Genomic DNA, 10,865 nt, shown 5'->3' on the forward strand with positions numbered 1-10,865 from the left:
ACTGCTGAGTGAAATTCCTCAAGACAAAACAATTAGCTGCTTTTGTGTCTTTGACAAGCAGATGTTTTGTAAGTTTCTGAAAAATATTTGCTGTAGGGGTGAAAGTGTCAAAATACTTACGTGGTACAGAACACTGCTGAAAATGGGCTGTAGTAGTCAGTCTGTTTCTGGACACTTTTGGTGGCGAATTATTCACTTTGAAGTTAAGTGTGTGGTTTTCTTTATTTCACACAGAGTACTATTCCTTTTGTTTTGCAGTGAAGAGAGCTACAGTGTTACAGCCTATTCCTTAAGGGACCAGCTGTTGGTTGAACAGTGTGACAATGAAGAACTGAATTCCTCTCCTGTAAAAAACAGTTCAACCATGTTGTATTCACGGCAGAACTCTGCAAGTCACCTCTTCAGATTAACTATCCTTAGTAATCATGCAGGAGAAAAGGTGGAAATGCTACTCGGGACTGAGAATCAGTAAGTAGATTGTTGTTTCCTTAACTCCCTTTCTCCATCCTACAATTTTAAACATTTTTCCTTCTAGCCAAAGTACAAGAGCATCAAGTCTTTTGGACCTATTCTATCATTTGTCCAGTGAGTTGAAAAGCTGGAGTTGAGTCTTAGCCCAATATCTTGATAACACAACACATGGTCAGTGCCCAAAGAACTAGTACTAATAATTGATTGTAGACTCAAGTAGCATTTTCATGGCAGTAGAAAATACTGCACTTTAGCCTTAAAAGTTATTCTGTTCACCTGACAGTAGAAATAAGCTACTACATTTTCAGTGGAAATAAGCTACTACATTTTCATCTGACATGAGTTTAAAGGATGTCAAGTATGTAATCTGCATTTTTTACATTTAGATTTTTAATTTTTTTAAACCAAATGGCAATATGTTTGTGAGTCCTCCCTGCAGAGCTTCTTGGCAAAGTTACTCCCCTAGATGTTTAAGTTCTCTTCAGAGACAGCATCTGAGGCTAGTCAATCAGATCCTCTTTGCCCTGAGCGGGGTCTTGAGAATGGAGCCATGTGAGGTCCTGTATCACAGTACACCTTGGCATCCAGGCTCCCTTAATCCGGCCATGCATGCTCATGGAGCTCTGCATGGCCCTGTTGCTCATCACCAGGGATCCTGATTTTCTCTGATTAAAAAAAAGCACAAATTCTCTGATTAAATCCATGTTTTTTTCTGTGATTAAAATGAAATGCCACTATATATATAGGTATCAGTTAAACACAATGTTTTATTATTATATTTCCAATTCTGAAGTGATTTGGAAGACTACTAGTGCATTAATCATTATAATTAAATACTGAAATAAGCCTATAAGTCTTGGCATTTGATTTTGGGTTTCTTATCGTGGAAAATCAGAGCTCCCCAAGTCCCTTTCATTCACCAGGATGCCGGTCCAGCTGCAGCTGCCCCACCACCTGCTTTGTGGTGCTGAGCAGCCCTGATAGACCGGTGCCCTGCCTATGCAATTGCCCGTCACTCCCAAACGACAGCCCCCCCCAGCCATGCTGGTGCCCCTCACTCCTCACCCACAGTGCCCTGGCCCTGCCACTTCCCCTCACTCCCACCCCACAGGCCCTCTGGCCCTGCCGATGCCCTCATTCAGGACTCACAGCTTCCCCCCGGAAACCCCCAGCTGGTGCCCCTCGCTCACCAACCACAGCCCCCTGGGCCCTGCTGGTGCCTCTCACTCACCACCCACAGCCACCCAGCCCTATCAGTGCCCTTCACTCATCACCCTCGGCCTCCTGGGCCCTGCAAGTGCCCCTCACTTACCACCCAGAGCCTTCTGCCCCTCCCAGCCCTGCCAAAGGAGTCCCCAAGTTGCCCAGGCTATAGGGTCAGAGACCTGGGTCTGCAGCCCCCTGATCCTCCCAGCAGCACCTGGGCCCCAGCTGCCACATGTGGGAAGCAGCAGTTGCTGCAGCAGAGTGGACCACAGGGTCCAGCTCTCTCTCCCCCATGGGTAGCACAGCTGGAACAGAGCCTGTAAGGGAAGGAAGTGGGCTTCCCTCTGTGGGCTTGGGCTCCCTGCCCTGCTGCCCTCCCTCTGAGGCCTCTGCTGCTCATGACAGGGCAGAGCAGGACAGAGCAGGTGGGGAACTCAGTGCTGCCACCGTGAGCCCTGTGCTGCCATGATGAGGTGCCCCCTGCCAGCCCAGCAGCACCAAAGGGCACAACTCAGTGCTACCATCCCTGCTACTGCTATGTGGGCAGGGGGCACCTCACCATGGCAGTTCAGGGCTCCTGGTGGCGGAATCGAGCTTTCCCATCCCGCTTTGCCATGCTGTGCTGGGTCTTGCCCACTGGGCTGCAGAGGCCCGGGGGAGACTGCAGCAAGGCAGGGTGCCCAAGCCTGCAGCAGGCACCCTGACCCCCATCCAGTGCACAAATCAGGGGGGCACATGCCCCTCAATGCCCCCCTGGGAGTCCATGCAATGACAGGGAGCCAGCCCCCATGCCTGGATGAGCGTCCCATGGCCCCTTCCTTCTCCCTGCCCAGGCCCTGTGGCATCACAGCCCTATGCCCCAAGCCTCACGCACCACCCAGGTGCCCCAGCCCTGCCCAACTCCACCTCTCCCTCACTATGGAGGCCTCAATCCCTCCCTCTCCCCACAAACTTACCTGTGAGGACCTGGTCTCCAGGCCGCCTGGAAGACATGTGCACACATGCACATGGCACCCCCTGCCTAATTGCCCTTCTTTGTAGGCTGGAACTCTGCCAGCCTACATGGGGAACCCCACTGTTTCTCACACTTATCTCCTTTAAGAGAAAATCCTGGTTTTTCTCCTTAAAATGAGAATGGTGAATGGAAAACCCGGATCCTTGCTCATCAGCTGACCATCGCACTTTTCTTCTGAAGTCGCACTGAGTTGCGCAGTCACACAATTTGGATCCTTTTGACTGCTGTTTTCCATGAGAGCACATGGTTTGCCAAAACAGACACATGTCAGGACAGGCCTGGGCAGTCCTGATGAGATGAGGGGGCTGTTATCTTACATTCTAGCTCCACCATTTATGGGCAAGAGGCCCCCGACTGAAGTGATGCAGGAAGCACAGGAGGAGGAAGGTGAAGCTGGTCCCAGCCAGGCAGAGAGAACAAAATGCAAAGTGCCCCTCAGTGTGGGGGGGGCATGGGGGGTGCCAAGCAGCCCCTCACAGCCTGCAACTCTGACAGCTGCAAAGGGAAAAGGCACAGTTTCCCACATTTTTCTCCTTTAAATGAGAATCCATTTTTAAAGTTTGTTCATGACCCTTTCATATATTCTTGTGATCGACTTTTGGGTCGCGGCCCAGGGGTTAAGAAACGCCGATTTAGATCGTGGCTTTACTTCAGAACACTGAGGTAGCTCTAGTTTTTAGAGTAACTAACTAACGGTTTTAAATCTCTTATGAAAGTTATTTTTAAGGCAAATTGAACGGCATAAGCTGTATTTGCAAATCATCCTGAGCTGCACTGCAGGCATCTCCGTCTGATCCTGTAAAACAGGAGTGTCCAACTTGCAGCCACAATTGCCATAAGTGGCATAGACAGCCTGAATATGCGGCATACAGCAGATCAGAGAGAGGTCAAGCAACACAGCAACAGGGAGGGTGGGAAGCAGAAATCAAAGCAGGAGACAGGACAGTATAGGGCAGGAAGTGGATTAGGGGGACTTGAGGGGGCTAACTTGTGGCCTGCCTACCAAAAAGGTTGGCCTCCACTGCTATAAAATATTGCATTTGCTTGTGCAAGTTTGGTAATTGTGTGCACAAATGTCAACACTACTGTAGATTTCTGAAGAAGAAATACTGTTTTATAAATGTTTTATAAAGCAGTTATGAAACCCCATTCAAAATGTATTTCCTGATCATGCAGGCACACACTAGCCAGCTCTCTGAGAGGTCTAAGAAAGTATTGCTTTTGTGCTGCCTTTTCCTCATTGGTGTGTAGTTTGAGTTTTAATTGCTATTTTTACTTTTTATGTTTTAGTATTTTAGCATTTTATGAAATTATATCTAGGCACAGATTCCACTCAGGTGGAAATAGCTACTGTAAAGTACAGATGTACTTTAAGCTGTAATAATAGTAGTAACAGAACAAGGAAAAGCTCTGCTAGATTATAAAGTTTATTGTCCTGAAACTAGGATTTGTATCAGATTATTTACAATGACGTTTGTGTGACTGAGCAGTGGGATACAGTGCAGAAAGAGTGCCAGAGAATTCTGCATAGCCTTGGGCAGAGCTATGAATCTGGGCAAGGATAGAGGTGGTCCTTGTTCTGTTGAGGCAGTTTCAAGGAACATCCTGCTTTTGACTAAAGCAACAAAAAGTGTCTTGTTCTTTCTCATGGAAACCTCAGAGAGGGCATCATTTTCTTGGGATGTCGTTAGCAACCAAGGAGCCCTCCACAGAAGCAACAGCTTTTATCTGTCTCATTGGAAGCCGGAGGCGGGTGGAACACATGAAAACATTAACTGCACAGTGCTCTTGACATACCCTAAACTGGAAAGTTTGCCATTTTAGATTTGTTTTCAAAGTTGAGAACAACTCTGAAAGAAACTATAGATCATTATTTTTCCTTTTAAAAGCATTGTTATAAAATGAATCAAATGTGTTCTGAGTTGGCGCACGTTGTGGCCACACTGTAGTGCATGTGTAGATGTTTATTTTTTAATAAAATATTTTAATTTATTAATTTATTGTTGTGACTATTAGCAACTAATTATATTCTCTACCCCCATTCATAAAAATAACAATGCAGCAAAGCCTACTTAGGAGGAAAAATCCAGAAAATAATTACTGGGTTTGAAAGTTGTCACTGTGCCCTTAAGACTGATGCTAAAATGGGGAAAACACAGAAGAATAAAAACCTAACCAGGCAGGTCAAACTGAATGAGTCAGTGGTGTTTATACATGCAAAGAGTTCTGTATTATAAATATAAGATATTACTGTTAGTTTGAGGGGTCAGTTTCCCAATTACTGTTTGCTTATTTCTGGCAATCTGGATGCTGAGTGCTAGTTGGTGAAATTGTAGATTGCTCTTCATGGATCAATCTTGGCATTTGGTCTGTGAGGGGAAAATGAGATCTTATTCAGCCTAGTGTGAGGGGAATCAAGTAGAAAGAAGGGAAAATGCCACCATGAGACTATATGTCTAAAGCTTACCAATTACTGCTGCTAATACTACTACTGCTGTTATTTAAAAAGAACCATTTGTCATAGAATCAGGATGTGCTTTTTACATGTATGCTTCTTATACATTCATCCTGGGATGGATATAATACTCCTGCCACTGATGCATTGATTCAAATTAAATTGTCACTTAGCACAAGAAAATCCATATCTAACCCTGGCAGCTCACCTGACACACAACCAGTCTGATGCTTGACACCTTAGTTGAAAGCTCCAAAGGAGAATGGCCCTCAGCTCATGCAGGTTCTTCAGAATCATCTTTCTTTTCTGTCTGTACCATTAGACATAGTTTAGAAGGACATTTTCTTGTCTATTCTTTTAAATTAGAATAATCAACTTCTTCCCCTCACCCTGACTCACTTCAAAGAAGAAAGGCTTGTGCCACGAAGATCATTGGTTTCCTTTTAGAAAAGTTTACGGGCCAACAGTGCAAATAAAAGGAAAATATGGAAAATACCACCATGTAAATAGCATGGTTTGGATCCTGTTAGATGTTAAACTTGTCCTCATGTATATGCACGATTAGCGTGACAAAATGTGATGGCCCACATGTTCAAGTTGGTTGCAACATAAAAAGGATGGATCCACCACCAAAATGAGAGATTGACAGCAAAGAAGTTACTGTTTCAAACATCGGCTTCTTTGTCTTGTCAAGATGAAAGTAATGTATGGCTAGGTCTTATACTCCCCACTATCCCACAGTGCTCTTGTCTACCTCCCCACCTCCTGCTCCAAGGGGAAAGGCAGGGGAGGGAGAGCAGCTGTCTCCTCGATTTCCTGCCCAGCAGGGAGCTGTCAAGTAAGCTTGCAGGCTGCCCCGTCCCTGAGGATCTGATTTGTTTTATCACTGGCTTGATCCTTGTATTGTTGTTTAAAACCATACAAAATACGTGTAAAGTGTTACCAAATAAAAATAGTAGAGTTTTCCAGTTACTTAGCACAGATATAGATGGCAGAGAATTCGGGTGAAGAATTAGGGCTAGATTGCAGAATTTCAGTTATGGAACTAAAATGCTTATTATATTTAGACAGCATGCCAATCTTCATATAACTAGTAGATTATTCTCTTAGATTTTTTTTTCAGCCAGAAGTGATTTTTTTTTTATTTATGTAAGACAATAAGCAGACTGTGTGGCATTCATGAGTGTGAAATATCTGATAGAAGGAAGGAGGAGTCTCTGTGCATATTAACATTTTTAAACTCCTAAAATTCATTTTTACAATATTTTTGTTCCTGAGGAAAATAAAAATGACTCATGCAAAATAATGTGTAACCCATCTAGGGCAAGTACGTAAAAGTCCATTCCACACCCTCCATTAAGGGCATTTCTGACTACTTCTAAATACAAAACCAATATCTAGGGCTGACTGGAAAATTGGGGGTGTTGGGGAATATTCTCATATATAGGAAGATTTGTACCTTTTAAAGAAATATCAGAACTCACAAACTTTGCTTTGGAAATGCTACCTCATTTATTCAAAAAAACTCATGAACCTTTCCAGACTTGGTGACCACACTACATTGCCTTTGCTGTCTCTCTTCTTTTTTTCTGAGCCACTGTGGTACATTATAGGTGATACAGTAACTTGGAGGGACTATGCCAGAGGCGAAAATGGGGACACAATGGATACAAATTAAAACTCCCACAATGGGATTTCTAATATGATTTTTTTCAATATTCAAGTGTTTGTATTTTTGACAAAAAAATACAAATCTTTTGAGTGTAAATTATGCTGACTGAATGTAAATTTGATACTTGTAGATATCAAATTTACATCCAATTAGTTACTGTGCAGTAACATCGTGTGTATGGACTGACTTGGGCCTAAAGGTGTCAGAGGACCACACCCCCATGTGCAAACTCCTATTTAGAACACATTTATCCTATGACTTCTTTAGTCCCAAGTCAGTGCACACACACAGTGTTACCGCAGTAAGGTGCCTACATGTGCGCTACTGTACAGTAACCAACTGAACTTAAATTTGATACCTGTATGATGTAGATATCACATTTATGCTCAAGTTGGCATGTCACCATATTTACTACACAGTACAAGTGTAAATGTGCACATGTAGATGTACCCCCTATGTACAAACTCTTTCTTAAAACACATTTATCCTGACACCTTTCAAATGTACTCTGCTAACAGGATGTTGGCTTGAATCCACAAGGTTTATTCAGTGAAGTCTAACTATATTATGCTATCACTGTAAAGTATTGGGACACAGTATTGAATTTTGGTCAACCTACCTGAAGATATAATTAAATAGAGGGCAGCTGCTTTAAAGGCAGCAAAGATAATAAATACAGTGGGTAAATGAAGGGATTGATATAATTTTGATTATTTACTTTTGAAAGCAATTGCTCAAAAGCTAAACCTGATTATTCAAGGTTGCTTAACAGACCAGACCTAGAGGTCATTTATTGAAACACAGAGAGAATACGTGTTGAAAGAATTTATGAAAATAATTCTACACTAACTTTAGTCCCAAGTCACTCTACGCACAGCATTCATGCATTTTAATGCCTGCATGTGTCGATGCCAGCCTATTCCTACTTACTGCATAGTAATTTACTGCGCAGTAAATTTAAGCTGGCATAAATGCATGTATGCACGCCCAGGGAGTGGGTTTTAAGCAGAGGAGGTAGTTTGATAGATGACCAAAAGGAGTGCTCAAATGAAAAATTCTGATAGACATGACAGGAAAAGTTATGAGCTTAAAATCAGTGCGTACGGCAAAGGATTCAAGTGTAACCTGGCATGGTCAAAGTGCAGAAAGTTGTTCTCTGTAGCCGCATTTCAAGAGGCAGACTGGGGAGTGAGATGCGATTCCAAGATGACTTTCTTTTGTCTGGTGATCCTTTATCCTTCCATACTTCAACCATTTCTTTCAAAACACTGTTCTAACACATGCATTCCCTTGATGTCATATTCCAGCTGACACTGGTTTTGAAATACTGAAATGTTATGTTAGTTAATAAATACCTCTGAACATATTGCATACTTTGTGTGCATAATTTATTCACCTGAAACATAGGGTGTGTATCTAAAAGAGTTCAGTAACTGGCTTTTAAAAGCACTTGGGAATTCAGATTTAAAAATGTATCTTAATAATCCGTTTTTCTGCTACCTGAACCATCTGAACATGTTAGACTCTCTTTAACAACAGTCAGACAAAATAATGTGTTTAATTGAAATGGTTGTTTCACAAAATGAGCTATATACTTGCATCCCAGCATGGTGAGTTGAAGTCAGATCCTAATTTTTCAAAGATCAGAAACATTCAGCTTAAATTGTAGTTCAGGGTATTGAACTGAGTAACCCATAATAATCTTTTGTTTTCCAATCTAAATTGCCCAGTACCTCCTTGATCCTTATCCCACCTACACAACTCCCAAAATTGTTCATTTCATCTAACTTTTTCTATGCCCATCTCTACTCACTTAAAAAAAAAAAATCTCTGGATAGTCTATCTAAAATCAGTTGTTTGGCAAGGTAATGTTTAGAGTTAAGCTGGATATTTGTGATATCTTTCACAGACTTCCCAAGTCAGCATAGCCAAGGGACAGAATGTGTCCCTTCTTTCAGAACATATGGAAAATTTTTGGTTGTTTGTTTGTTAGTTTTTGAAAGAGATCAGTTTTCCTTTCTAAATATACATTCAGCCAAGTCGCAGCTATAGGAAAATTCAGCATTTCTTTTAATTGTCACCATTCTGCAAAAATGTTCTTGTCTGTAATATGCACTGCATGTTAGTTTTTATAGAAAAGGGCGTTCACAAATATACTTCCAAATACTTCTCTTTTAATGAAAATATTACTTTTGAGTTATTTGTTAGATTAGAAATAATGTAAAAGCTACTGGTTGCAGAGATTAAGGCAGTGCTTATATTATAATTAAATGTGCACACAAAACCAAATTTTTCAAGTACTTCTTTTAAAACACTTTCTAACATGTTCCCAAATGAAGAGTGTTCTTTTGCTCCTCCTTTATCAGAATACCACTTCTACAAAACAAAAGCGATATCATTGGTCATTTAAAATATCTTGCTATATTTTAATTTTGAAGTATTTTCAGGAAAATCTATCTTGCCATCTTGTGAAATTAAAGAAAACATGCTTTCCTCCCATGAGAAAGGAGAAAGATTCAAATCCGGAGTCGTGAAAAGGGCAGGACCTCTAACACTCTAAGGTCAGCGGTCTTGGAAACTGAATTTGTCTCAATTGTTCACAGGAGTGAAAGAGCTCGCTGGATTACTACACTTGGACAGAACAGCGACAGACAGAACACAGACAGGACAAGTAAGCAAGAGACAACAAGACTGTTCAGGCAGTTGACATGAAAACAGAAACATACTGCCCCTTGGTGGTTAAACTGAACAAATACAAATGTATTTCCCTGCAAAAAACAGTCATCTGTGTTCCCTTTGAAATTGCTCTTTTCCTCTAACATATCCAAAGTTTGACCTTCTGTGCACACAGTGAACCAGGTGGGGTTTTGTGGAGGTTCTTTGAGAGGTTTCGTTTTACACATTATTATATTCCTTGCATTCATTAACATTGATCTGGTCAATTATATCAGCCTATTACCTGGCTGAGGTTGAGAAAGCCAGAGCTTAGGCACATAACCTAAATTCATGTTTTTGTGTAGCTATCAAGCGAAAGCCAGTTGGCTAATCTTCTAAACTACTGAGATTACTTGAACAATTTTATTCTGCTACAGCCTAAAATAGGGATTTACTATGCCTTCTTGTATTGTCACAATATAAAGATATTGATATCTTATATGCATCTTAATCCAATAAGTCCTGTTTCTTCTCCAGCGTTGACTCAGGTGGAGATCATCAGAACTTACACTGCAAAGCAGTCAGATGAACTATCCCTTCAGGTTGCTGATGTGGTTCTAGTTTATCAAAAAGTGAATGATGGTAGGTGAACATCTTTCTGCTTAGTTAATGCTAATGCTGTCAACAAAGCAGATTATTTTGTTGGAAGAATTCATTTTTCCTTGTAGCATTTTCTCCACAACAAAACACAGTGTCAGCCTAGGTGTCCCCTTCCCTACCCTTTGTATTCTAATCACTGCTTTCTATTTAGCAGTCTGCTTCTTTCAGTCCCTTCGAAGTATCCAGTGAAGTAAGCCCTCTGTTTACAGAAGTTTTTGCTATACATCAGCATGGATTCACCAAGGGCAAGTCATACCTGACCAATCTGATTGCCTTCTTTGATGAGATGACTGGTTCTCTGGAGGTGGGGAGGGCTGTGGACATGATATACCTTTACCTTAGCAAGGTTTTTGATATGGTCTTCTCCTACAACATTCTTGCAAGCAAGCTAAGGAGATATGGGTTGGATAAATGGGCTATAAAGTGGATAGAAAACTGGGTAGATTGTCCAGTTCAAAGGGTACCAGTCAATGGCTTGATGTCTAGCTGGCAGCTGGTATCAAGTGGAGTGCCCTAGGGGTCAGGTCTGAGGTCAGGTTTGTCCAATATCTTCATCAATGACCTGGAAGAAGGGATGGAGTGCACCCTAGCAAGTTTGCAGATGACACCAAGCAAGGGGGAGTAGTAGACATGCTGGAGAGTAGAACTGGGATTCAGAGAGGCCTTGAAAAATTGGAGGATTGAACCAAAAGAAATCTTATGGGGTTCACTAAGGACAAGTGCACTTAGGA

The 10,865-nt window shown here is 41.8% G+C and overlaps 1 protein-coding gene across 2 annotated transcripts in view; it reads left to right on the forward strand.

Annotated features, from left to right (window-relative positions):
- ARHGEF26 (Rho guanine nucleotide exchange factor 26) overlaps positions 1-10,865 on the forward strand; it is a 159,273-nt gene that overhangs the window by 140,640 nt on the left and 7,768 nt on the right. For both annotated transcript variants that reach the window (XM_090055901.1, XM_090055900.1), the window contains 3 exons: positions 259-468; positions 9,423-9,490; positions 10,012-10,116. In XM_090055901.1, the coding sequence (XP_089912027.1) occupies positions 259-468; positions 9,423-9,490; positions 10,012-10,116 (383 nt within the window). The remainder of the gene's footprint in view (positions 1-258; positions 469-9,422; positions 9,491-10,011; positions 10,117-10,865) is intronic.

The sequence above is a fragment of the Crocodylus siamensis genome, chromosome 6, assembly GCF_052110815.1.
Source record: "Crocodylus siamensis isolate JL-2025a chromosome 6, ASM5211081v1, whole genome shotgun sequence".
Classification (NCBI taxonomy): Eukaryota; Metazoa; Chordata; order Crocodylia; family Crocodylidae; genus Crocodylus; species Crocodylus siamensis.